We start from the raw sequence: 26,852 nt of genomic DNA on the forward strand, positions 1-26,852 counted from the left end.
AGGAGTGGAGCGTTCTGATGTCCCCACCACCATCCTGGGGATGCAGAGCCCAAATCCCAGCTCTCCCGTGGGCCCTGCGCTGGGTTCCCGGTGCCCCAATGTCCCGGTGCTGGGTGCCCGGTGCACAGCGCTGGGTTCCCGGTGTCGGGTTCCCGTTGTCCCGGTGCCCGGTGCGTGGCCCTGCCGAGGCCGCCCCGAGCCCGCCCTTCCCGGTGCAGCGACCTGCGACAAAGCTGGGACCGACCCGGCCGTCCCGGCCCTGTTTGTCTTGAACGGCGGCCAACGGGTTTTACCGGGCACGGCCGCCCCGGGGCACCGGGAACCAGCCGGGACGTGGCAGCCGGTCCCTGCTCCGGGCGAGCGGCGGCGGAGAACGGCTACCGGGAAGGGCCGGCCCCGGTGGCGGCGGCGGCGGCGGCCGCCTCCCTCCTCCCCTCCCTCCCTCCCCGCTCCGGGCAGGCTCCGGGGAGCCCCGCCGAGCCCGGCCCGTACACCGGGACCCACCAGCGCCCTCCGGCCGCCGCACCGGCCGCTCCCGCCGCACCGGACCCCCCCGGGGGCCGCACCGCTCCCGCCGCCCGGGGGCCCAGCCTGGTGTCGCCCCCCGCCCTAATCCCAGTTCCAGTTCCCAGTCCCGATCGCGGTCCCGGTGCCGATCCCCGCCGCCGCCCCGATCCACCCCCCCCCAGCCCCTCCCGCCGCTCCCGGTGCGCCCGGGCGGCCCCGCTCACCTCCGCCTCCGGCGCCGCCGGCCGCGGGGCCCCGCGCCCCGCCACGGCCCCGCCGCCGCCGCCCGCTCCTACACGGCGGCCGCGCCGCGTTCCCGCCGCCCCATCTCGCGCCCAGGCCGGGCCCCCGGTGGCGGCGGCGGTGGCGGCCCCGGTCCCGGTCGCGGCCGCGCAGCCCCGGCCCGCCCCGGCCGGTGCCCGCCCCCCCCCCCCCCCCCCCCCCCCCGCCCGGATCCGCTCCCGGGCGCTCCCGGCCGGGCGGCCTTAAAGGCGCAGCGGCGGCGGCGGGAACGGCCCGGTACGGCCCGGAGCGGCGGGGGCGGACGCGCACCCCCGGGGCTGCGCACGGACACACGGACACACGGACACACGCACCGACATGGCGGGGACCCCCGTGTCCGCACAACCCCCGTGAGTGTGTCACTTGCACACCCACCCCGGTGCCCCCAGCACCTTCCCCTTGCACACATCCCGGTGCCCCCTTGCACACGCACTGCACGCCCTGGCACACGCGTGTTGCACGGCCGCGCACGCGAATCCCTTTGCACACCCGCGGCCAGCACACACACCTACACGCACGCATCCCCTTGCACACGCACACACACAAACCCTTACACACACAGATATTGCAGTACACGCCCTCCTTGCGCATTTACACACCCGTGCACATTTACACGCCCTTGCACACTCAGGCAGCGCCGTTATGCACTCCCATATAGACACAGAGATATGTGTGTGCAAACACACGAATCCCCGTGTTCACACACCTGTGCAACCCCTTAGGCACAGCAGGTGTGGGTGCACACACACAGCCCTTGCACACGCAGTTTGCACACGCAGCCCTTACACACACACAGACACTCACACGGCCACGCACCTCCCTCACCCACACCCCACACACTTCACACACTCTGCCTTGCACACACACGTACACCCACCCCTTGCACACTCACCTTTACACATACACAGCCCTTACACACACCGCCCCACCTTCACACACACAGCCCTTGCACACCCCCCGTTATAGCCCCTTTACACACTCACAGCCCCTCTTACACGCGCCCTCACCCTGACCCACTCTTTACACACTCACAGCCCCCCTTGTTTGCACACACCCCGACCCACTCTTTACACACTCACAGCCCCCTTATTCGCACACACACCCTGGCACACCCCTTACACACTCACAGCCCCGTTGTTTGCACACACACCCTGACCCACTCTTTACACACTCACAGGCCCCTTTGTTTGCACACACACCCTGGCACACCCCTTACACACTCACAGCCCCCTTATTTGCACACATGCCCTTACACACTCACAGCCCCCGTTGTTTGCACACACACCCTGACACGTCTCTTGCACACTCACAGCCCCCTTATTTGCACACACACCCTGACACGTCTCTTACACACTCACAGCCCCCTTATTTGCACACACACCCCCCTTGCAGAGCCCCCCATTTCCTCACATCCTCACGCCCACCCTGGCACGGGGGCCCCCTATTCCCGGTAACCCCACTCGTGGCCGTGGCACCGACCCTGCCCTCCCCCCACGGCAGCACCTCCCGTATCCCCCTCTTCCCTTCCCTTCCCTTCCCTTCCCTTCCCTTCCCTTCCCTTCCCTTCCCTTCCCTTCCCTTCCCTTCCCTTCCCTTCCCTTCCCTTCCCTTCCCTCCCCCGCAGCGGCGGCGGCGGCGCGGGGCCCCGGGGAGCGCTGATTAATCATTAATTAGGAGCCGCCGGCGGGGCCGTGTCCCTGCGGCCCCACGCGGAAGTCCCGACGCTCGCGGGGGGGGCGGGTGCGGGGCTCCGTGGGGCTCCCGGTGCAGCCGCGCTCCCGTTCTGCCCCTCCGGGCCGGCGATGCCGCAGCACCGGCACCGGTGTGAGCCCCCCACGGCCCCGCCCGCCCCACGCGGGAGTCCCCGGGGGCGTAACCCCATAGCGGGGGGGATGCTCCGGTGTGGGGGTGGCGGACAGAACCGTGGAAGGGGCGCGGTGACGGCGGGAGCCGTCCCGGCGGGATGCGGGCGGAGGGGCTCCCGCATCCCCGCACGCGCGTGGGCAGGGCTGCGGCGGCCCCCGGGGGGCTCCCGTTGCCCGGTACGGCGCCGCCGGTGCCCGCAGCACTGCGGGTTGTGGGCAGGCTCCGCTCTGCCGGTGCCTCCCGGTGGCTGCCCGGCTGCGGGGGCGCGGAGCGGCCGCCGCGGGGATGGGCGCGGGGGCGGGCGGGCGGGGGCGGGGACGGCCGGGACGCCCCGGCGGCCCCGTGTGATGCGGAGCGCGGCGGTGGCGGCGGCGGCGCGGCCCTTCCCCGCCGCCGAGCGCCGCGGTCCGGTGTGGGGCTGCCCCGCCGGGATCCCCGCGGCTCCTCCGGTGGGCGCCGCCGGGGATGTCCGCCCCGGCGCAGCCTGACGCTTCCGGCTCCTTCCAGGTGAGCACACCGGAGCCTTCCCGGCCGTGGCGGGCCCCGTGCGGCCCGGTTCGGTTCTGCCCGCAGAGCCGGCGGCCGCCGGTGGTGGCTCCGCGGCGGGGCCGAGCCGCCCGGAGCCGCCCGGTGCTCACCGCCCGCTCTCGCCGCAGAGCCCCCGGAGGCTCCCGAAGCGCAAGAGCCGCTTCAAGCGCTCGGACGGCAGCACCTCGTCCGACACCACCTCCAGCATCCTCCGCAGGCAGGTGAGCGGGCCGCCACCGGTACCTACACCGGCACCGGTACCTACACCGGCACCGAGACCGGCACCGGGGCGGGGCAGCCTCGGCAGCCCCGGGTCCGCCGCTGCCGCGGCTCCGCATTAACGCGCGGAGCCGGGGTGGGGAGCGGGGAGCGGCCGAGCGTCTCCCACCCCAACCTCCGCACCGGAGGGAGCTCGGGGGCCGCCTCCGCCCCGCCGCTCCCCCGGGACCGGAGCTGGGCGCCGGCACCGGGCGCCGGTAGCATCGCAACAGCCGCTCCCCGCGGCTAAAAATAGCGAGTGCTGCGTCAGGGCCGGGCCGGCGGCGGGCACCGGCACTGCGGCGCGGGGGGCGGCCCCGGGAAACTGAGGCAGCGGAAGGGGACCGGGCCGGGCGGGGCTGTAGAAGCGGCCGCGGGGCTCCCCCGCCGCTCCCTCAACCGGCGGCACCGGGCCGGCTCCCCGCGCTGCCCGGGAGAGGCACGGAGCTCCCCGCCGCCCCTCCGCCGGTGCTTCGGTTCCTCCGGCCCCGAGCTACGCCCCCTCCCCGGCCGCCGGCGGTGAGCGGGTACCGGGGAGGCTCCGCGGAGGGCGGGGGGTTCCGGTCGGGGCGGCCCTGGGGGCGCAGAGCGGCCGGAGCATCCCGAGTCCCTGGTGGGGCAGCGCCCGCTGTTCCGGTACTCCCCGGTACCCCCGGGGACCCCGCGACCCGGCCCAGCACCCGGCGCGGCCCCTTCAGCACCTCGGAGAGGGCCCGGCTGGGCCCCGCCGTGTGCCCGGTACCGGGGCCCGTTCTCCGTTCCGGTGCCCGGTGCCGGTGTCCGCGGGCGGTGCCGCCGCTGACCGAAGCCCCCGCCCCGCCGAGCGCTGTATCCCCGATATCCCCGGGCCGGCCGTGAGCTGTCCCGGGCCGGTCCCGCCGCTCGGTAACGGGGCGGGCCGGCCCGGTCCCCCGGGACCCGTCGCTGCCCCCCTCACGGGGGCGGGAGGGGGGGGGCGCGGCGTGGGGGGGGCGGGAGCGGCTCCGGCCCCGCCGCAGGGCTCGCCCTGCAGACGGGGCTGCTGCCGGCTCGGGGCAGGACCGGAGCCGCTGCACCGGAGCATGGAGGTACCCACCGGGACCCCCCCGCCACCGCCCCGGAACCCCGAGCAGGCTGCACAGCCCCTCCGCCGCTGCCCCGGGACTCCGCTCTCACCCGGAGCTCTCTTAGCAAACTATCCCCCTCCTCCCGGGGCACCGGGAGCTGCTCCGGTGACCGGTCCGAGTGCACCTCACCGGGACCGCTCCGGTCTCCCGGTTGCCAGCGCAGCCCCCCTCGCTGTCGCCACCGGAGAGGGGCTGGAACCCCCCGCCAGCACCGGGAAGGGGGAACGGCGACCCCCAACAGCACCCACCCACCCAGTCCCCCCACCGGGCTGAGCGGCGGGGGCGGCTCCGTGAGCCCCGGGGGGGCGGTGGGAGGCGGGGGCGGGGAGGGGCGGGGAGGGGCGGCGGCGGCGGCGGAGCGGGCAGGGCCAGCCGGAGCCCGAGCCGCAGCCGGAACCGGAGCCGGTGCCGGTGGAGCGGGGCGGGCGGGGGGGGGGGCTCGGCTCGGCTCGCCCCGTCTATGTCGTTTTCTGACTCCAGCGCTACCTTCCTGCTCAACGAGGTACCGGCTCCGGTACCGGCTCCGGTACCGGGGGTCGCGTGCGCGGGGGGTCGCGGTGGGTTCGGGGGGGAGCTCTGCGCCCCCCGGGGTGGTGATGGCGCACGAGGGGGGGGGAACCGTGCCCGGTGCGGGGCTCATGCCCGGTGCGGGGGGGGCTGTGCCGCCCCCCGGCCCTTTGTTCCTCGCCGCCGCCACCGCTCCCGTCCCCCCCCCCCCAACCCGGTACCACCGGGACCGGGCGGGGAGAGAACCCCGATCCCCACGGCCGGGGGGGCCGCGTTGGGGGGGGGGTCGGGGATGCTGTACCGGGGGGTCGTGCGTGAGGGGGGGCTGGGGATGCTGTACCGGGGGATTCCCTGGGGATAACGGGGGGGTCGCGCTGGGGGGGCAGCCCCGGAACGCTGCGGAGCCACCCTGGGCATGCCGGGGGTGGGTGGGGGATGCTCGGGGCGCGGTGACGATGCTGGGGGGGCCGTGCTGGGGAGGCCATGTTGGGGGGGGCTCTGCTGGGATCCATTTTGCCCGGGGGGGGCTGCAGGGGGGGGGTCCGGGCTCCCCCCGGTGTGAGCGGGGTGGGATGTGCAGGTTAACGGGGAGGGGGTGGGGCTGAGCTCAGCCTGGGGGGCCTCGGGGGGGGCTCAGCCACATTCAGGGACCTATAAATATTTCACCGCAGCTTCTGCGCCTGTTCCCGGCGCAGCGGGCGGTGGGTAAATACCGGAGCGGCGGGGAGGGGGAGCCGGGGGTGCTGGGCTGAGCACCCCAGGGTGGTGGTTTGTGGGGGGGGGACAGGGGTAAGATTCACATCTCAGGGGTAAGATTCACATCTCAGCGTGACAAGGGGCATCTCCCCACCCCTGCGACCCTGCCACCCCCCCAGCGCATGGGGGCTTCACCCCAGGGCAGCTGTGCTGGGTGATGCCACCTGACACAGAGGTGATGCCAGCGCTGGAGGGGGGGCAGCAGGGTCCCCTCCCGAGGTTGGCACGGGGTCCCTCGTTGTGGGGGTCCCCTCGCAGCCCCCCCGGCACTGACCCCGCTCCCCCAGGGCTCGGCGGACTCCTACACCAGCCGCCCTTCCCTGGACTCCGACGTGTCCCTGGAAGAGGACCGTGAGGGCGCCCGGCGCGAGGTGGAGAGCCAGGCTCAGCAGCAGCTCGAGAGGGCCAAGGTACGGATGGGGAGCCAGCCAGGGCACGGCTCGGGGCTGCTGCCGGGGCCCAGGGGTGCTGATCACCCCCAAAACCCCCCCAGCACAAGCCGGTCGCCTTCGCTGTGCGCACCAATGTCAGCTACTGCGGGGCGCTGGATGAGGAGTGCCCGGTGCAGGGAGCCGCCATCAACTTCGAAGCCAAAGATTTCCTGCACATCAAGGAGGTCAGCTGGGGTGCTGAGGGGGTCTGCTCGGGGCCAGGCACCTCCCCTGCCCTCACCTCTGCCCTGTCCTCGCCCAGAAATACAGCAATGATTGGTGGATCGGGCGCCTAGTGAAGGAGGGGGGGGACATCGCCTTCATCCCCAGCCCCCAGCGCCTGGAAGCCATGAGGCTGAAGCAGGAGCAGAAAGCCAGGTAGGGATGGGACCCCCGGCCCCACTCCGGGACCCCCCAACACCCGCTCACACCCCCTCGTTCCCCAGGAGAGCTGGCAATGCCTCGGGCCTCGGCGACAGCGGGAGCCGGCGATCGCCTCCCCCCTCCTTAGGTAAGGGCACAGCTCGGCCCGGGGGAATCGTGGGGGTCCCGAGGGGGTCCCCCCTCCTTAGGTAAGGGCAGATCCCGGCCCAGGGGAATCGTGGGGGTCCCGAGGGGGTCCCCACTTTACTGTCACCAACCTCTGTCTCTTCTCTCCCCAAGCCAAGCAGAAGCAGAAGCAGGTGAGTCCCAGGTGCGGGGGGTGGTGGCTGTGAGGAGAGACCCCCCCTTCCCCCCTTCTTTTCCCTGCTTATGGGGCTGGGGGGGCTCTGGGATGCTCTGGAATGGGCTCGATGCCCCCTCCTGGGCTGGGGGTGGGGACACAGGGCACTGCCACCCCCCGTGTCCCCCTGCAGACGCAGCACATCCCACCCTACGACGTGGTGCCCTCCATGCGGCCCGTGGTGCTGGTGGGGCCCTCGCTGAAGGGATACGAGGTACGGATGGGGGCATGCGGGGTGGTGGCCTGTTGTCCCTTGTCCCCTCCCTGGCCACGGTGCGCCGGCAGAGGGCAGATGGCACGGCCCAGGGTGGTGGCACGGTGCTGAGCGGCTGCCACCTCCCCGCCGGTGCCATCTGCCGCGGCTCACGGCGCCGGCGGCCCCTCGGCAGGTCACCGACATGATGCAGAAAGCGCTCTTCGACTTCCTCAAGCACAGATTCGACGGCAGGTGAGAGCGTCAGCCCACCCTGAACCCCCTCCTGGCACGGCCTGGGCGTCCCCAGGTGCCCACGGTGTCCCTGTGTCCCCTCAGGATCTCCATCACCCACATCACAGCCGACCTGTCCCTGGCCAAGCGCTCCATCCTCAACAACCTGGGCAAGCAGGCGATCCTGGAGCGCTCCACCACCCGCTCCAGCATCGGTGAGGGTTCCGGCTCCCCCTTTTTGGGTGCTGGCACCCCCTCCCAGGGCCAGCCCAGCCTCACACCCCCCCCCGTGTCCCCCCAGCCGAGGTGCAGAGCGAGATCGAGCGAATCTTCGAGCTGGCCAAGTCCCTGCAGCTGGTGGTGCTGGACGCCGACACCATCAACCACCCAGCCCAGCTGGCCAAGACCTCCCTGGCACCCATCATCGTCTACGTCAAGGTGTCCTCCCCCAAGGTGAGGGGGCACCACGGCTCTGGGGGGGGGGGTCCTGGCTGCCCCCCCACGGTGCTGTCACCCCGCTGTCCCCTCCCCAGGTCCTGCAGAGGCTCATCAAGTCCAGGGGGAAGTCGCAGGTGAAGCACCTGAACGTGCAGATGATGGCAGCTGACAAGCTGGTGCAGTGTCCCCCGGTATGAGCCACCGTCCCCCAACCTTGGGGATGCCAAGGGGGGACCCCCAAACCCTCCCTGAGCCCTCTCACTGCCCCCCCCAGGAGCTCTTTGATGTGATCCTGGATGAGAACCAGCTGGAGGATGCCTGTGAGCACCTGGCCGAGTACCTGGAGGTTTATTGGCGTGCCACGCATCACCCACCACACGCCTCCCACGCTGTGCCCTCGCCCACCGGCCTGCCAGGCCTGCAGGTAACCCCATGGCACCCCCCTGGCAGCTGGGGGCACACACAGCCCCCCACAGTGTCCCCATGGGGACTCAGTATTGGGGTGCTGAGGCCTCACAGCCCCCCACATTGTCACCATGGCCCCCCACATTCTCCCCACTGGAAATGGGGGGACACACAGCCCCCCACACTGTCCCCACAGCCCCCCACACTGTCCCCACGGCACCCTACGTGCACCTCACTGGCCACTGGCACCCTGGGGAGGGCATGGGGGGCACACACAGCCCCCCACATTGTCCCCATGGGGACTCAGTATGGGGGTGCTGAGGCCTCACAGCCCCCCACATTGTCCCCACAGCCCCCTACATTCTCCCCACTGGAAATGGGGGGACACAGAGACCCCCATACTGTCCCCATGGGGACTCAGCATAGGGGTGCTGGGGACACAGAGCCCCCACACTGTCACCATGCCACCCTCCCTGCTCCCCACTGGAACTGGGGGGACACACAGCCCCCCCCATCCCCACTGCTCCCTATGGACAGTTGGCACAGGGCTCCAAAGATGGGGTGGGGGGCACACACAGCCCCTTCCCTGCTTCCCATGGACACCCAGCCCAGGGTGCCAGGCCTGGGGAGGGCACAGAGTTCCCATGGACACCCAGCCCAGGGTGCCAGGGCAGAGGGGGCACAGAGCCCATTCTGTGCTTCCCATGGACACCCAGCCCAGGGTGCCAGGGCAGAGGGGGCACAGAGCCCATTCTGTGCTTCCCATGGACACCCAGCCCAGGGTGCCAGGGCAGAGGGGGCACAGAGCCCATTCTGTGCTTCCCATGGACACCCAGCACAGGGTGCCAGGGCCTGGGGAGGCACAGAACCCATTCCCTGCTTCCCACAGGGAACCTGCCCACGGTGCCAGGGCACAGGGGGCACAGAATCCATTCCGTGCTTCCCCACGGGGATCCTGCCCACGGTGCCAGGATCAGGGTCGGGGGGGGGAACCCAGCCCAGGGTGCCAGGGCAGGAGGGCACACACAGCCCCCAGCTCTGCACCCCCTGCCCGCAGAGCCAGCAGCTGCTGGGCGAGCGGGGCGAGCACTCCCCGCTGGAGCACGACAGCCTGATGCCGTCGGACGAGGCCGGGGACACCTCGCCCCAGCCTTGGGGGGGAGCCACGTCCCAGCGCAGCTCCCGGCACCTGGAGGAGGAAGAGGAGTACGGGGACCCCTACCCGGAGCTGTACCAGCCCCACCGGCACCACCACCACCACCACGGCAGCGGCCCCGGCACGCCGGAGCGCGCGGGCGAGCGCAACCACGACAGGAACTGGCAGCGCAGCCGGCCCTGGGCCAAGGACAGCTATTAGGGCTGGGATAAGGGTGGGGGGCACGGCTGGGAACCGGCCCCACCCCCCCCCCCGCCCCCCCAAACCCCGGGCGTGCTCCCCGCCTCGCCCCAGCCCCGCGCTGGGGGTGCTCAGACAATCGAACTCGGCACCGGCAGCTTCCTCTGGCCCGGCCCCACCCCGGGCGTGATTTCAGCCATAAGCACAGCGAGGTTGGGGGGGGGGTCAGGATGCCCTGGGGAGTCCCCGAGGAAGTTTTGGGGAGCCTGGGGACAGACACACGCCTTGGCCGTGCCTCAGCGTCCTCCCCCCTACCCATCACAGGTCGGCTCATTCTCCGCAGGGCAGCTGCCACGGACAGTGGGTGCCCCTTCCCCCGATAAAGAGGGGAGGGGGCGGTTGTAGCAGCATCCCCCAGCCCGCCCAGAGCCGAGGAAGGAAGGGAAGGTGCCTGCTCACCCCCCCCCCCCACGGGACCTGGCCTGCCCCCTCCCCACCCCTGCATGGGACCCCCGGGAGGAGTGGCTCTCACCGCTCTGCACCGATTCCCGCCCCCCCCCCCCCGGCCCCGGTGACCGCGGCCACCCCGGCCCCGCCCTCAGCATGGGGAGGGTCCCGGGGGGGCTGCCCGGCCTCTGGGGGCTGCTCCACCACGCTTGCACCACCCACTGCCCTGTCCCCATTGTCCCCATGCTGTCACCGCACGTCACCACAGTCCTGTAAATACGGCGCCCACCGCCCTCGAATGGGGGGTCCTGGTGTGGGCTGAGCCCCCCCCTCCCCCCCCGCGGCCATTATAGGGGGGGAAATGGGGTGGGGGCCACAGATTTGTTATAATTTCTTTTGTAGAAAGCACTGATTTCCCTGTAATTGGTTTCAGAAACACACACGAGTGCTCAGAGCTGCCTGGTGTCCGTGTCTGTGGAGGGGAATGTGGGGGAAGCTGCTTTGGGGAGGAGGGGGGGGTGCTGAGTACCTCCAAACGCTCCTTTAGGGCACTGCTGCCTTCTGTCCCCATGGGAGGTGGCACCCAGGGGCTGGCAGTGCCACCCAGGGAAGGGAGAGGATGAGGAGGTGACACCGGTAACGCCGCTGCCGGTTTATTCCTGCAGCCTGGAGCTTCAGCTACAAAAAAAAAAACAAAAAAATAAACCCCAAAAGCCCAAAGGATGAGGTGCAGACAGCTCCCAGGACAGCCAGAAAAACCCAGCCCCACCCTGGCAGCAGGGAGGGAGCGGCCCCCAAACAGCCTCCAGCAGCTCCTCTGATCCGTGGGGAAACTGGGGAGGGCACTGGGAGAACAGGGGGGACAATTTGGGATAACCCCAACCCCAATCTCTGCTCGTGGGCAGTCCTGGGGTTGCACAAGGAGCTGGGAAAAAACAACAGCCAGAGCAGTCCTGGCAGCCCTGCTGGTCCTGCTGTCCCCAGAGGGGTGGCAAAGGGACCCCTCAGGCAAAGATGGTCTCCTCCCGCCGCTTCTTGGTGAGGATGGTGCCAGGCTTGTGCTGGGCATCGGGGTGGTTTGCCAGCTCTGGGGGGCACGAGGACACGGGGCTCTCCAGGATGGCCTGTTTGAGGTCGTAGAACACCGTGGAGTCCTCCTTGGTGAGGAAGGTGATGGCCACGCCGCTCTTCCCCGCTCGGCCCGTCCGCCCGATGCGGTGGATGTAATCTGGGAGATGGGAAACGAAGGGTTAAGTGTGGGCAGTGCCAGGGCTGGGCACTCCCTGCAGCATCCCCTGCACTCCCAGTGCCAGGGTTGGGCACCCCACAGACCCCTCAGTGTGGCAGCACTGGGGTTGGGCACCCCACAAGTGCCAGAACCAGGGCCAAGTACCACCCACACCACCAGTACCCAGGCTGGGCACCTACAATGCCCCCAGTACCAGGACCAGACAGCCCCTGGACTCCCAGTACCAGGGCTGGGCACCCCCTCCATCCCAAAAAACAGGGCTGGGCACCCCCCATAACCTCAGCACTGGGGCTGGGCACTCCCTCCATCACAAGAACCAGGGCTGGGACCTCTGCAACCCAAGAACCAGGGCTGGGCACCCCCCACACCCTCAGCACTGGGGCTGGGCACCCCCCACACCCTCAGCACCAGGGCTGGGCATCCCCCACACCCTCAGCACTGGGGCTGGGCACCCCCCACACCCTCAGCACCAGCGATGAGCACCTCTGCAACACAAGAACCAGGGCTGGGCACCCCCCACACCCTCAGTGTTGGTGCTGGGCATCCCCCACACCCTCAGCACTGGGGCTGGGCACTCCCTCCATCACAAGAACCAGGGCTGGGCACCTCTGCAACCCAAGAATCAGGGCTGGGCACCCCCCACACCCTCAGCACTGGGGCTGGGCACCCCCCACACCCTCAGCACCAGGGTTGGGCACTCCCTCCATCACAAGAACCAGGGCTGGGCACCCCCCACACCCTCAGCACCAGGGCTGGGCATCCCCTACACCCTCAGCACTGGGGCTGGGCACTCCCTCCATCACAGGAACCAGGGCTGGGACCTCTGCAACCCAAGAACCAGGGCTGGGCACCCCCCACACCCTCAGCACCAGCGATGGGCACCTCTGCAACCCAAGAACCAGGCCTGGGCACTCCCCACACCCTCAGCACTGGGGCTGGGCACCCCCCACACCCTCAGCACTGGGGCTGGGCATCCCCCACACCCTCAGCACTGGGGCTGGGCACCCCCCACACCCTCAGCACTGGGGCTGGGCACCCCCCACACCCTCAGCACCAGCGATGGGCACCTCTGCAACCCAAGAACCAGGCCTGGGCACTCCCCACACCCTCAGCACTGGGGCTGGGCACCGCTCCATCCCAAGAACCAGGCCTGGGCACCTCTGCACCCCCCTTAGTGAGGGCAGTACCAGGGCCAGGCACCCCCCTGCACACCCAGCACCAGCCTCTTCAGTGTGGCAGCACCAGGGCTGAGCAACCCCCCAGAGCCCTCCAGTGTGGGCACAGCCCCCCCAGTGCCCCCCAAGCCTCACCCTCGATGTTCTTGGCCATGTCGTAGTTGACCACCATGGAGACGTCGTGGATGTCGATGCCACGTCCGGCCACGTCCGTGGCCACCAGGATGTCCTTGGCTCCAGCCTTGAGGTTGGAGAGGGCGAATTCTCTCTGCTCCTGGCCCTTGCCACCGTGCAGGGTGCAGGCATTGTACTGTGGGAATTCACAGGGGGGTGAATGGGGGGCACATCCCTGGCACAGATGTATTTGATAAAAAGCCTTTGCTTATTAGGATTTTCCCTCCTGAGAAGCTGAAAGGCCTCAGGAACAAAATGGAAACATTGATTATCTGCTGCTGTGGGATGCAAAAGGTGCATCTGTGATTGGGCTCATAGAGTTGTTTCTAATTAATGGCCAATCACAGTCAATGATTATCTGCTGCTGTTCAGACCCCTCCAAACACCACCACGTTTGGTGACCCCAAGTGATGAAAAATTCCACACATCCCCACGTGGGGATGAGGGGGACAGGGCTCAGGGTGACCCCCTGTCATGGATAGATTTGATGAAAAATCCTTTCCTTAGAATTTCTCCTCCTGAGAAGCTGAAAAGCCTCAGGAACAAAATGGAAACAATGATTATCTGCTGCTGTGGGATGCAACAGGGGAATCTGTGATTGGGCTCATGTGGTTGTTTGTAATTAATGGCCAATCACAGTCAGCTGGCTTGGACTCTCTGTCTGAGACACAAAGCTTTGTTATCATTCTTTTTCTATTCTTAGCCAGCCTTCTGATGAAATCATTTCTTCTATTCTTTTAGCATAGTTTTAATATAATATATATGATAAAATAATAAATCAAGCCTTCTGAAACATGGAGTCAGATCCTCGTCTCTTCCCTCATCCTGAGACCCCTCTGAACACCACCACGTTTGGTGACCCTAAGTGATGAAAAATTCCACACATCCCCACGTGGGGATGAGGGGGACAGGGCTCAGGGTGACCCCCTGTCATGGATATATTTGATGAAAAATCCTTTCCTTAGAATTTCTCCTCCTGAGAAGCTTAGAGGCCTCAGGAACAAAATTTAAACATTGATTATCTGCTGTGGGATGCAACAGGTGCATCTGTGATTGGTCTCACAGAGTTGTTTCTAATTAATGGCCAATCACAATCAGCTGGCTCGGACTCTGTCTGAGACACAAACCTTTGTTATCATTCCTTCTTTTTCTATTCTTAGAAATAGAAATTCTTAGGAATAGAATTATTTCATCTTCTGATGAAATCATTTCTTCTATTCTTTTAGCATAGTTTTAATATAATATATGATAAAATAATAAATCAAGCCTTCTGAAACATGGAGTCAGATCCTTGTCTCTTCCCTCATCCTGAGACCCCTCTGAACACCACCATGTTTGGTGACCCCAAGTGGTGAAAAACTCCACACATCCCCACGTGGGGATGAGGGGGACAGGGCTCAGGGTGACCCCTTCCCAGCCCAGCCTCACCCCCATCTTCTCCAGGGACTTGGCCAGCACATCACAGCCCTTCTTCTGGTTGACGAAGATGATGATGGGCGGGTCGAAGCCCTGCTCCAGGATGGCCAACAGCTTCTTCCTGTAAGAGCACAAAGAGGAGGAGGAGGAGACAGTTGGGCAAAAGAGATGCTGAAGGCTCAGGCCACCCCTAAATCCCTGCTCCTCACCTTTTCTCAGACTCAGACATGAGGAACACCTTCTGCTCCACCCTCTCGTGGGGTTTGCCAGCAGAGCCGATGTAAACCACGGCCGGGCGCCGCAGGTAACTGCGGGCCAGGCGCTCCACGGCCGGGGGCATGGTGGCTGTGAACATGACAGTCTGCAAGGCAAGGGCACAGGGACAGCCTGTCAGGGGCCAGTGTGCCCCCAGAGAGGAAGGAATGGTCCTGGTGGGGCAGGGAACATCTCCTCAAGGAGCAGGAACATCTCCTCAAGGAGCAGGAACATCCCCAGTGAGGAAGGAATGGTCCTGGTGGGGCAGGGAACATCTCCTCAAGGAGCAGGAACAACCCCAGAGAGGAAGGAATGGTCCTGGTGGGGCAGGGAACATCTCCTCAAGGAGCAGGAACATCTCCTCAAGGAGCAGGAACATCCCCAGTGAGGAAGGAATGCTCCTGGTGGGGCAGGGAACATCCCCAGTGAGGAAGGAATGGTCCTGGTGGGGCAGGGAACATCTCCTCAAGGAGCAGGAACATCTCCTCAAGGAGCAGGAACATCTCCTCAAGGAGCAGGAACAGCCCCAGTGAGGAAGGAATGGTCCTGGTGGGGCAGGGAACATCTCCTCAAGGAGCAGGAACATCCCCAGTGAGGAAGGAATGCTCCTGGTGGGGCAGGGAACATCTCCTCAAGGAGCAGGAACATCCCCAGTGAGGAAGGAATGGTCCTGGTGGGGCAGGGAACATCTCCTCAAGGAGCAGGAACATCCCCAGTGAGGAAGGAATGGTCCTGGTGGGGCAGGGAACATCTCCTCAAGGAGCAGGAACATCCCCAGTGAGGAAGGAATGGTCCTGGTGGGGCAGGGAACATCCCCAGTGAGGAAGGAATGGTCCTGGTGGGGCAGGGAACATCTCCAGTGAGGAAGGAATGGTCCTGGTGGGGCAGGGAACATCCCCAGTGAGGAAGGAATGGTCCTGGTGGGGCAGGGAACATCTCCTCAAGAAGCAGGAACATCTCCTCAAGGAGCAGGAACATCCCCAGTGAGGAAGGAATGGTCCTGGTGGGGCAGGGAACATCCCCAGTGAGGAAGGAATGGTGCTGGTGGGGCAGGGAACATCTCCTCAAGAAGCAGGAACATCTCCTCAAGGAGCAGGAACATCCCCAGTGAGGAAGGAATGGTCCTGGTGGGGCAGGGAACATCCCCAGTGAGGAAGGAATGGTGCTGGTGGGGCAGGGAACATCTCCTCAAGGAGCAGGAACATCTCCTCAAGGAGCAGGAACATCCCCAGTGAGGAAGGAATGGTCCTGGTGGGGCAGGGAACATCTCCTCAAGGAGCAGGAACATCTCCTCAAGGAGCAGGAACATCCCCAGTGAGGAAGGAATGGTCCTGGTGGGGCAGGGAACATCCCCAGTGAGGAAGGAATGGTCCTGGTGGGGCAGGGAACATCTCCTCAAGGAGCAGGAACATCTCCTCAAGGAGCAGGAACATCCCCAGTGAGGAAGGAATGGTGCTGGTGGGGCAGGGAACATCCCCAGTGAGGAAGGAATGGTCCTGGTGGGGCAGGGAACATCTCCTCAAGGAGCAGGAACATCTCCTCAAGGAGCAGGAACATCCCCAGTGAGGAAGGAATGGTCCTGGTGGGGCAGGGAACATCTCCTCAAGGAGCAGGAACATCCCCCAGTGAAGCAGGAATGACCCCAGAGGGGCAGGATTGTCCCTCATGGAGCAGAACTGACCCCACAGGGAAAAAATGTCCCCTTGTAGTGCAGGAATGTCCCCTCATGGGGCAGGAACATCCACTGTGGGGCAGGAATGTGCTCCCATGGAGCAGGAACATCCCCCATGGAGCAGGAATGATCCCAGTGGGGCAGGATTGTCCCTTATGGAGCAGAACTGTCCCCACAGGGCAAAAAGGTCCCCTTGTGGGGCAGGAATGTCCCCCATGGAGCAGAACTGTCCCCACAGGGCAAAAAGGTCCCCTTGTGGGGCAGGAATGTCCCCTCATGGGGCAGGAACATCCACTGTGAGGCAAGAACATTCGTCCACAGAGCAGAAACGTGACTCCCATCCCCCCAACCCCTTCCCCAAACCCCCAAATTCTCCCTCCCACCCACCACAGGAACCCTCCTAGACCCCCTTTACCCACCACCCACCTGTCTGTACTTGTGCTTCCCGGACTCAAAATTGGCCAACATCTTCTCGGGGTCCTCAGCCTCGTCGGTGTCAGGTTTCTGGTTGGTGACAGGCATGTGCTCCAGGATCTTCTGCACGTCAGGCTCGAAGCCCATGTCGATCATGCGGTCGGCCTCGTCCAGCACCACGTAGGTGCAGCGGCTCAGCACCAGGTACCGGTTCTCCAGCACGTCAATGAGCCGGCCCGGGGTGGCAATGACAATCTGGGGGGACAGGAGGGTTGGTGGGAGAAGCTCAAGGCTCAGATGAACCCCCCCTGAGACACCCCAACTTGTCAGGAAGTTCCTCTGGTTGCCCTAGAAGCAGAGAGCTTCCAGGTCTAAGAAGATCTTGGCTCTGTGTGTCTGTGACAAGGAAGGTGATTCCATGGAGCAGGAACATCCCTCAATGAAGTAGGAATGAACCCACAAAGACACCTCTGTGTGTCTTTAACTCTGTGTTTTCTGTGGGTTAAAAAAGTTGTTTTTAACGATTTTATTTTTTTAAAAACGATTTTGAAAAGTAAACTGGGAGTAGGAGAGGGATTAGGATTATTTTCCTGTCATTTTAGCTCCATTAATTATCCCATCATAAAGGCAAACAAGCACCCATGGAAACAATTATCAATTTTGTGTGAGGAGTTACAAACTACAAGAGTTTGAATAGAATGGTAGTGAATTTCTCACAGGTTGAAAATGTTGAATTTTGGGGTTTTTAGAATGGGGGTTCAGGAGGCAAGATGGAGGCTTGTCCAGTCTTTCTCCTTCTTCTTCTTGGCCTCCATCTTCTGCTGTGATGGTGACACTTTTGGGTTGGTTTAGAGTAGAGACAAACTGTCTAACACAGGTGATAGGATTGGAAAATTATAGTAAATAATGGCTTTAGTATAAAAAGATAACACCACCCCAAGGTGTTGTGTGCCATTGTTCCAGATTGCAAGGCAAGATGTGTTCTATTACCATCTGTGTGGCAGCTGTCTTTTGTCAGTGGGCAGTTTCTCCTTATCTCTTCCACAATCACTCCTCCCTCTGGGGGGACATCTGCTGATAACAGCTATTGAATGTCACTGCATGGCTGATAAGAACTGCAGCATCTCATTGGGAGATGTGAGCCCAGAGGGAGGAGCCAAACATTCCTGCCTGGATACAATCTGAGATTTCAAACATTCCTACCTGGATACAATCTGAGATTTCAAACATTCCTACCTGGATACAATCTGAGATTTCAAACATTCCTACCTGGACACAGTCTGGGATTTCAAACATTCCTACCTGGATACAATCTGAGATTTCAAACATTCCTGCCTGGATACAATCTGAGATTTCAAACATTCCTACCTGGACACAGTCTGAGATTTCAAACATTCCTACCTGGATACAATCTGAGATTTCAAACATTCCTACCCGGACACAGTCTGGGATTTCAAACATTCCTACCCGGATACAATCTGGGATTTCAAACATTCCTACCCGGATACAATCTGGGATTTCAAACATTCCTACCCGGATACAATCTGGGATTTCAAACATTCCTGCTTGGATACAATCTGAGATTTCAAACATTCCTACCTGGATACAATCTGAGATTTCAAACATTCCTACCTGGATACAATCTGAGATTTCAAACATTCCTACCTGGATACAATCTGAGATTTCAAACATTCCTACCCGCATATAATCTGGAGGTTCTGGAATACCAGCACTGCTTCTCCACTGGATTTCCCAGAGGAGCAGCAGCTGCCTCTTCTTCCTCATTCTTGTTCTTCCATTCAGAGGAAGACTCCACCCTTTCCTACAGGATCCCTGCTCCAGCAGAACCACCCCTGACACTGCAGGAGGGCTGAGCCACAATTCCAACTGGACTGATACCAACATCCTGACCCACAGGGTGCCAGGTTGGGTTCTGACTCTCAGTGTTGTTCCAGTGTACTGCATTGTTTATTTCATCCTTTTATTTTCTTCCCTATTAAAGAACTGTTATTCCCTGCTCCCATATTTTTTGCCTGAGAGCCCCTTAATTTAAAATTTGTAGTAATTCAGAAGGAGGAGGTTTACATTTTCCATTTCAGAGGTGGCTCCTGCCTTCCTTAGCACACACCTGTCTTTCCAAACCAATAAAAACTGTTATTCCTGCTCCCGTATTTTTTGCCTGAGAGCCTCCTAATTTCAAATTTATAGCAATTTGGAGGGGTGGGAGGTTTACATTCTCCATTTCAGGGGAGGCTCCTGCCTTCCTTAGCACACACCTGTCTTTCCAAACCAATAAAAACTGTTATTCCTGCTCCCGTATTTTTTGCCTGAGAGTCCTTAATTTCAAATTTACAACAATTCAGAGGGGAGGGAGTTTACGTTTTCCATTCCAGGGCAGGCTCCTGCCTTCCTTAGCATACACCTGTCTTTCCAAACCAAGCCAGCCATGAACCGACGTGCTGGACAGATCTCAGCAGGTCGGAGAAAGAATGTTAAAGATCACAAAAAATAAACAACTTTGAAAAGGAAAGCCAAGGAACCCTGGCTTCTTCTTCTTCACTCTCAGGGTTGGGAAAAAGAGATTTTCCAACACCTGGGGGTCATCTCAACACCAGAGACCCCTGAGCACTGACCTCGCAGCCCATGCGGAGCCGGAAGCCCTGGTCCTCGCGGGAGATGCCGCCGATCACGGCCACGGTGCGGATGCCCAGGGGTTTCCCAAATTTGATGGTTTCCTCCTCAATCTGCTGGGCCAGCTCACGGGTGGGGGCCAGGATGATGGCGTAGGGTCCCTGGTCTGATTCCTCGATGCTGCAGGATGGCAGGAGATGGTTGTGTCACTCACAGTGCCACGTGTGTGCCCTCCAGCGTCGCCCCATGCCATCCACCATGTCACCCTGTAACCGTGCCTCAATCCCCTGACAGTGTCACCCTGTCACCCCATCCTGTCACCTCCACAGTCCTGACCCCTCTGCAGTGTCACCCTGTCACCTCCACAGTGCCACCCTGTCCTGACCCCTCTGCAGTGTCACCCCACTATGTCACACTGTAACCCTGCCTCAATCCTCTGACAGTGTCACCCTGTCACCCCATCCTGTCACCTCCACCGTGTCATCCCATCCTGACACCTGTGCAGTGTCCCTTTGCCACTCTCCCATCGCACAGGCAGTGTCACCCTGTCAGTCCCCCTGCCACTCCCCCTGTCCCACAGGCAGTGTCCCCCTTCTACTCCTCCCCCTGTCCCATAGGCAGTGTCCCCTTGCCACTCCTCCTGTCCCCTTGCCACTCCTCCTGTCCCACAGGCAGTGTCACCCTGCCACTCCCCCTGTCCCACGGGCAGTGTCCCCCTTCTACTCCTCCCCCTGTCCCACAGGCAGTGTCCCCCTTCTACTCCTCCCCCTGTCCCACAGGCAGTGTCCCCCTTCTACTCCTCCCCCTGTCCCATAGGCAGTGTCCCCTTGCCACTCCTCCTGTCCCACGGGCAGTGTCCCCTTGCCACTCCCCCTGTCCCACAGGCAGTGTCCCTGTCCCTGCCACTCCCCTCCATCCCAGGGGCAGTGTCCCTGTCCCCACCGGTCGATTTTGGGCAGGGTGGTGATCCACACGAGCAGGGGGATCAGGAACGCTGCCGTTTTGCCGCTGCCGGTCTCGGCCACGCCGATGATGTCGCGGTTCTGCAGCCCGATGGGGATGGCCTGGCGCTGGATCGGGGTCGGCTCCTGCCGGGGGGAGCAGGTTGGGAGCAGAACTTCCCCTGTTCCCCCTCTCCAAACCCCCCTGCCCGCCCCTTTTTCCCCCTCCCTCCCTCCCCAGCTCCCCCTCACCTTGTATCCACACTTGTCAATGACCTCCAGGATGTGGGGGGGCAGGGAGGAGTCCTTCCAGGAGCGGATGGGATTTGGGATCTTGCCCCCCTTGGTGGTGATGCTGTAATCCTCACGGAAGATGCGCCAGTCCCTGTCTGTCATCTCATCCAGCTTCTTCTGGGACCAGTGCCGGTCATCCCAGCGCTGCTTGGCCTCCTTCTTGCGCAGCTTCCGCAGCCGCGCCCTGCCCAGGGAGGGAAGGGGTGGGGAGAGGGAAAAGGGGATGGGGGAAAGGGAGAGGGAAAGGGGAGGGGGAAAGAGAATGAGGGAAAGGGAGAGGGAAAGGGAATGGGGAAAGGGAGAGGAAAAGGGAAATGAGAGAAAAGGGAATGGGGGAAAGGGATGAGGAAAAAGGAGAGGGATGGGGAAAAGGGGAATGGGGAAAGGGAGAGGGGAAAGGGAATGGGGAAAGGGAGAGGGAAAGGGGAGAGGGAAAAGAGAATGAGGGAAAGGGATGAGGAAAAGGGAATGGGGAAAGGGAGAGGGAAAGGGAAATGAGAGAAAAGGGAATGGGGGAAAGGGATGAGGAAAAGGGAGAGGGATGGGGAAAAGGGGAATGGGGAAAGGGGAGAGGGAAAAAGGGAATGGGGGAAAGGGAGAGGGATGGGGAAAAGGGGAATAGGGAAAGGGATGAGGGATGGGGAAAAGGCGAGAGGGAAAGGGGAATGAGGGGAAAAGGAAATGGGGGAAGGGGAGAGGGAAAAAGGGAATGGGGGAAAGGGGGATGGGGAAAAGGCGAGAGGGAAAGGGGAATGAGGGGAAAAGGAAATGGGGGAAGGGGAGAGGGAAAAGGGAATGGGGGAAGGAATAAGGGATGGGGAAAAGAGAATGGGCAAAAGGGGAGAGGGAAAAGGGAATGAGGGAAAGGGATGGGAAAAGGGAGAGGGAAAGGGGAGAGGGATGGGGAAAGGAGGATGGGGAAAGGGAGATGGGAAAAGGAAATGGGGGAAAGGGATGAGGGAAAGGGAGAGGGATGGGGAAAGGGGGATAGGGAAAGGGAGAGGGATGGGGGAAAGGGAAAGGGAGAGGGAAAAGGGATGGGGAAAAGGCGAGAGGGAAAGGCGAATGAGGAAAAAGGGAACGGGGAAGGAGAATGGGGAAAAGGGGATAGGGAAAGGGATGGAGAAAGGGAGAGGAATGGGGAAAGGGAAAAGGGAATGGGGGAAAGGGGAGAGGGAAAAGGGAATGGGGGAAAGGGAATGAGGGAAAGGGATGAGGAAAAGGGAGAGGGATGGGAAAAAGGGAATGGGGGATAGGGAAAGAGAGAGGGAAAAGGGAATGGGGGAAAGGGAGAGGGAAAGGGGAGAGGAAAAAGGGAATGGGAGAAAGGGATGGGAAAAGGGAAAGGGGAGAGGGGAGAGGGAAAAGGAAATGGGGGAAAGGGAGAGGGAAAGGGAGATGGAGAAAAGGGGGAGTGAAACGGGAATGGGGAAAAGGGAATGGAGAAAGGGGGATGAGGGAAAAGGGAATGGGGAAAGTGGGATAGGAAAAGGAGAATAAAGGAAAAGGAAATGGGTGAGGGAAGCACAATAGGAGAAATGGAGATGAGGACAGGCAGATGAGGGAGGGGGATGAAGGAAGGGAATGAGGGCAGGGCAAGGAAAGGAAAAACAAAAGGGAGTGAGGAAGGTGAGGAAGGGGAAGGAGAAAGTGGATAAGGCTCACCCTGTGCCTCTAGAACTCTTCTGCCAATTACCTGCAGGACCTGCTGCAGCCCAGCTCCACATCCCAACCAAGCTAAGCCAGCCATGACCCCACACACCCCTCAGCACCCTCCCAGCTTCCCCAAAACCTCACTCCTCCTGCTCCTTCTCCTCCAGCGTCCTCCTCTTCTCCATCAGGTCCCCGTAGAAGCGCGACTGCTCCCGTTTCTGCTGCTTCAGGTCGATGCCGGCGATGAAGCCACGGCCCAGCAGCTGCACCTGGTGCCTCTCCTTGTACCTGGAGCAGAGTGGGAGCATCAGGAGCAGGCCTTGCACCCCACAGGGACACCCCCAGCCCTCGGGGCACCCCAGCACTCACAGGGGGTTGTAGTCAATGGAGGTGTCCTCCGATGCATCCCACTCGAACACAAACTTGCGGTCGTTGAGGTGCCGCGTGCGCCGCCGCTTCTTCACCCCGCCCAGGTACCGCTCCTGCGGGACCCCAGGCTCAGTGGGACCCCCCATCTTCCCCCCAGCCCCCCCCAGAGCAGCCCCCATCCCCACCTTGATGGCGTGGAGCTCTTTGCTCTTGTCCTTCTCCTCCCGGATCTTCTGCCTGCCCTCCTCGTCCTCAGTGCCGTTGGTTTCCCGCTCCATGCGCTCGCGGCGCTCCCGGCGCTCGCGCTCCTGGGGGTCTTCTGGGGAGCAGGGGAAGGGGCTCAGAGCCAGCACCCACCCCCAGGGCTGGGTGAAGGGCTCCAGGGATGAGTCCTTACCCAGCATCTTCCTGCCCATCTCCTGGAATTGTTTCCTCTTCTTCCTCTCCTCCTCCAGCAGCCGCTGCCGCTCCTCCACCTCCTGCTGCCGCCGCCGCAGGGCCTCGGCCTCCCTCTCTGCCTTGGACAGGAACTTGGGCTGGGATGGGAGAGAGGAAATGTCACACCGGGCCTGCCTGCCACCCCCTGGGCTGCTGGGGGTCCCCTCAGCCTTCTCTGATCCTTCCTGGGGCCCCCAGGCCTCCCCTTTCCCTCTTGTCCCTCTCTGGATCCCTCAGACCTCTCCACTCCCTGCAGAGCTCTCTCTGCTCCATCCCTGTGTCCCCTCCCTCCCCTCTGTGCCCCTCACCTTTCCCCCTTCCCTCCCAAGGTCCTTCTGCTCCCTCCTGGGGGTCCACCAGGCCTCCCCTGTCTCCACAGCCCCCCATGTGCCTCCCCTGCTCCATCCCACGATCCCTCCCGGTGTCCCCTGGCACTCCCTGCTTCCTTCTGGGCTCCCTCTGCATCCCCAAGTTTCTCAGCCCTCCCTGTCCCCTCCTGGGGTCCCCCATAAACATCCAGCAGAGGGAAGAGGCTCCTGTTCCTTCTCCCACCTTGGCTTCTGCCTCCTCTTCTGCCTTCTTCTTTGCCAGCAGCTCCTCCAAGGACAGCGGCTGTGCCTGCAAATGAGGTCAGATGTCAGTACCACTCCTGGGGACCTGGATCCCTTGGAATCACTCCTCAGGGACCTGGATCCCCCTGGAACCACTCCTGGGGACCTGAATCCTTTGGAATCACTCCCCAGGTACCTGGACCCCCCTGGAGCCACTCCCCAGGGACCTGGAGCCACACCCCAGGGATCTAGATCCCCCTGGAACCACTCGTGGGGACCTGAATCCCCTGGATCCCCTCCCCAGGGACCTGAATCCCCCTGGAGCCACTCCTGGGATCCTGAATCCCTTTGGAATCACTCCTGGGGACCTGGATCCCCCTGCAACCACTCTTGGGGACCTGGATCCCCCTGCAACCACTCTTGGGGATCTGGATCCCTTGGAATCACTCCTGGGGACCTGGATCCCCCTGCAACCACTCCCCAGTGACCTGGATCCCTTGGAATCACTCCTGGGGACTTGAATCCCCTGGAACTACTCCCCAAGGATCTGGAGCCCCTTCCATCCAAGCCCCATCCGCCCCCTCCTCACCTTCTCCTTCTTCAGGGCATTTTCCTCCTCTTCCTCTGCTTTCCGTGCCTCCCGATCCTTCCGAGACTTGGAGTCCTTCCCCCTGCCCGGGGACAAACTTCCAAGGGAAACAGCACCAGGAATAAGACACCAAGCACAGCCCTGGGGGGATCCCAAACCTCCAGGGGATTTAGGGGAGAGCAGGAACCCCCCCCAAAGAAGTGACAGGACCCACCTGGACCGCTTACGGTCCTTGTCCCTCCGGTGCCCATCCTTGTCCCTGTCCCGCTCCTTCTTGCTGCGCTCCCGGTCCCGCTCCTTGTGCCGCCGGTCCCTGTGGGACAGGGGGGTCACAGCCCCACAGGGGGGTCACAGCCCCACAGGGGGGTCACAGCATGGCCCCACAGGGGGGTCACAGCATGGCCCCACAGCCCTCACCCACCCTCTGCAGTGGTTTTGGTTTGTCAGCTTGAGATTTGGATGGTTTTGAGATTTCCTGTGGTGGGCTCAATGCTGCCCAATCCCCAGGGCACTCAATTCCTGCTGTGGGGCAGGGTGAGGAAAAAGGCAGAGCAGGCTCAAAATTTTAAAAAGGAGCCTCTTTAAATCCTCTTTAAAACAAATAAATACAGTTAATAAGTTTTTCTTTATATCCTCTTTAAAATAGATAAACACTGTTAATAATTTTTCTTTATATCCTTTAAAAGAGGGTATAAAGAAAAACTTAGTAACTAAAATAAAGAGTATTAAGAATCATAACAAAATCTTTACAATATTTCTTCTCCTCTCACAACTTTTTATTTGCCACTGACAAAGCCATCAAAGCTCTTCCAAACCACAGGGATAAATTTGAGATTTGGTTATTTTGAGATTTCCTGGCCAATGCAGCAGTGAGTGTGGTGGGCTCAGTGCTGCCCAATCCCCAGGGCACTCAATTCCTGCTGTGGGGCAGGGTGAGGAAAAAGGCAGAGCAGGCTCAAAATTTTAAAAAGGAGCCTCTTTATATCCTCTTTAAAATAAATAAATACTGTTAATAAATTGTTCTTTATAATAAATAAATACTGCTAATAATTTTTTCTTTACACTCTCTTTAAAATAAATAAATACTGTTAATAAATGTTTATTTATACCCTCTTTAAAGCAAATGAATACTGTTAACAATTTTTATACCCTTTTAAAAGAGTATAAAGAAAAATATATTAACAGTAATATATTTATTAATATAATAATTTTATACTATATATCATTATACTTATTAATATAATGATATATATTTATGAGTTATCAATACAAAACCTTCACAACACTTCTCCTCCCCTCACAACTTTTTATTTCCCACCGACAAATCCATCAAAGCTCTTCCCAAATCACAGCTGCCTCACCTCTCTGTGGACTTGGAGCGGGACCGCGATCGGGAGCGGCTCCTCCGGCGCTCCCGGGATCGGTGGCGCTTCCGTTCCTTGGCCGGGGGGGAGCCCTTGCGCTCCCGGTCCCGTTCCCGGTCCCGTTCCGGGGAGCGGGAACGTTTCCTCTCCTCCTTCACCGGGGATGCGTCCCGATCCTTCTTGTCCGCCACTTCTCCGGCCATCTGCGGGGAGGGAAACACCGGGAGGGTCAGAGGGGAGACCGGGAGGGAAATTGGGGTGCAGGGAGGGAGAGGGAGGGGTTGTGAGGGAAGAGAGGGACCCCAAGAAGGAGTGGGGAGGGCTGAGAGAGCACTAGGAGGGAATGGGGAGATGTCAAAGGAGCCGGGGAGGGAAAAACGCCAAAAAGAAGCAGGGAGAGCTGGGGGACACCGGGATGAGGGAAAAGGGACCTTCAGGAGGATGGAGAGAGAAAAGGAACCCTCAGGAAGGGGGAGAGAGAAAAGGGACCCTCAGGAAGGGGGAGAGAGAAAAGGGACCCTCAGGAGGGAGAGGGGGACCCGGGGAGAGCGCAAAGGGACCCTCAGGAGGAAGGAGAGAAAAAAGGGACGCTCAGGATGGGGGAGAGAGAAAAGGGACCCTCAGGAGGAAGGAGAGAGAAAAGGGACGCTCAGGATGGGGGAGAGAGAAAAGGGACCCTCAGGAAGGGGAAGAGAGAAAAGGGAGCCTCAGGAAAGAGAGGGGAACCCAGAGAGAGCGCAAAGGAACCCTCAGGAGTCAGGGAGGGAACTGGGGGACCCCCGAAAGGGCACAGAGGGACCCCAGCAAAGAGCGGGAAGAGCTGGAAGGCCCCGAGGAGAGAAGGAAGAGGGAAAGGGGGACCCCGAGAGGGCACAGGGAGCCCCCGGGAGTGAATGCAGGGAGCCCTGAGGGACCCCGGAAAGGCTCCGTGAGGCCCGAGGGACGCGGCGCAACGGCGCGCCAGGCCCTGCCGCTGGTACCCAGTACCGGGGCTCTGCCCGGTGCCGCGGCACCACGGCTCTGCAGCCCCCGGGCCCCTCGCTCGCTCCCTGCAGTGCCCCCCGCTCGCTGCCGCCGGTTCCCGCTCACCGCCGCAGCCCCGCGTTCAGCGCCGCCGCTCCGCCGCCATGTCTGCCGGGCCCGCGGGGTTTACCGGGACGGCGCGGGACTACAGCTCCCGGCAGCCCACGCGGCATTGGACTACAGTTCCCGGCATCCCCCGCGCGCCCCCGGCGCCCCTGCGCTGCCGAAGAACCGCCGCGCCCCGCGATCCTTCCGCCGCGCGGCAACTCCCCCCTCCCCACGGCAAAGAGTCCGCCGGGACGGTGTCCCCGTGTCCCTGAGTCCCCCACAGCCCGCAGGCACCTCCTGCTCACTCAAATGAGGTCCCCACGGCCTAGAGCACCTCAAAGCCTGGAGAGACCCTCCCGAGTCAGTGTCCCCCGTGTCCCTGCACACCCCAAATCTCACGGGGACCCCTCCAGATCAGCAGCTCCAAGCACCCCAAACTCACAAGGGACCCCCAGATCAGTGTCCCTGCAGGAGCCTCACCCTCCTATTCACAAGATCGGGGAGTACCAGGCAGAATGTGGGGGCAGAAGAAGTGGGGGGACTCTTTTGGCACCCCCCTCCCCAAAAGACGCCCCGAT

General features: G+C 62.3%; 3 protein-coding genes across 6 annotated transcripts; 2 read left to right on the forward strand and 1 right to left on the reverse strand.

Moving 5' to 3' along the window:
* Window positions 1–98: 98 nt before the first annotated feature.
* LOC134431229 (proline-rich protein 2-like) lies at window positions 99–2,243 on the forward strand. The gene is made up of 3 exons (XM_063179215.1): window positions 99–261; window positions 460–870; window positions 2,182–2,243. Exons 1-3 carry the CDS (start codon window positions 99–101, stop codon window positions 2,241–2,243), a joined length of 636 nt encoding a protein of 211 aa, XP_063035285.1.
* An 810-nt stretch (window positions 2,244–3,053) lies between these two features.
* CACNB3 (calcium voltage-gated channel auxiliary subunit beta 3) lies at window positions 3,054–10,062 on the forward strand. 3 transcript variants are annotated; one of them, XM_063179309.1, is made up of 14 exons: window positions 3,054–3,162; window positions 3,312–3,404; window positions 6,098–6,220; window positions 6,304–6,426; window positions 6,504–6,619; window positions 6,688–6,752; window positions 6,905–6,924; window positions 7,099–7,179; window positions 7,355–7,413; window positions 7,498–7,607; window positions 7,694–7,845; window positions 7,926–8,021; window positions 8,105–8,254; window positions 9,293–10,062. In XM_063179309.1, exons 1-14 carry the CDS (start codon window positions 3,121–3,123, stop codon window positions 9,590–9,592), a joined length of 1,530 nt encoding a protein of 509 aa, XP_063035379.1. In that variant the 5' UTR covers window positions 3,054–3,120; the 3' UTR covers window positions 9,593–10,062. The 3 variants fall into 3 exon arrangements, with proteins under 3 accessions (XP_063035379.1, XP_063035381.1, XP_063035380.1); XM_063179311.1 differs by lacking the exons at window positions 3,054–3,162; window positions 3,312–3,404 and adding an exon at window positions 4,488–4,508 and having other exon boundaries at window positions 9,293–10,060; XM_063179310.1 differs by lacking the exons at window positions 3,054–3,162; window positions 3,312–3,404 and adding an exon at window positions 4,984–5,049 and having other exon boundaries at window positions 9,293–10,061.
* A 593-nt stretch (window positions 10,063–10,655) lies between these two features.
* On the reverse strand, window positions 10,656–26,364 carry DDX23 (DEAD-box helicase 23). 2 transcript variants are annotated; one of them, XM_063179308.1, is made up of 17 exons: window positions 26,293–26,364; window positions 25,201–25,406; window positions 24,054–24,152; window positions 23,840–23,936; window positions 23,252–23,317; window positions 22,659–22,797; window positions 22,447–22,577; window positions 22,262–22,374; window positions 22,037–22,180; window positions 20,198–20,423; window positions 19,947–20,092; window positions 19,007–19,184; window positions 16,386–16,628; window positions 14,242–14,393; window positions 14,045–14,153; window positions 12,578–12,752; window positions 10,656–11,246 (listed from the first exon to the last, which is right to left on the reverse strand). In XM_063179308.1, the coding sequence occupies exons 2-17, from the start codon at window positions 25,404–25,406 to the stop codon at window positions 11,023–11,025; spliced, it is 2,448 nt and encodes an 815-aa protein (XP_063035378.1). In that variant the 5' UTR covers window positions 26,293–26,364; the 3' UTR covers window positions 10,656–11,022. The 2 variants fall into 2 exon arrangements, with proteins under 2 accessions (XP_063035378.1, XP_063035377.1); XM_063179307.1 differs by having other exon boundaries at window positions 22,447–22,580.
* Between the last annotated feature and the right edge of the window lie 488 nt (window positions 26,365–26,852).

This window comes from Melospiza melodia, chromosome 31 (genome assembly GCF_035770615.1).
Source record: "Melospiza melodia melodia isolate bMelMel2 chromosome 31, bMelMel2.pri, whole genome shotgun sequence".
Classification (NCBI taxonomy): domain Eukaryota; kingdom Metazoa; phylum Chordata; class Aves; order Passeriformes; family Passerellidae; genus Melospiza; species Melospiza melodia.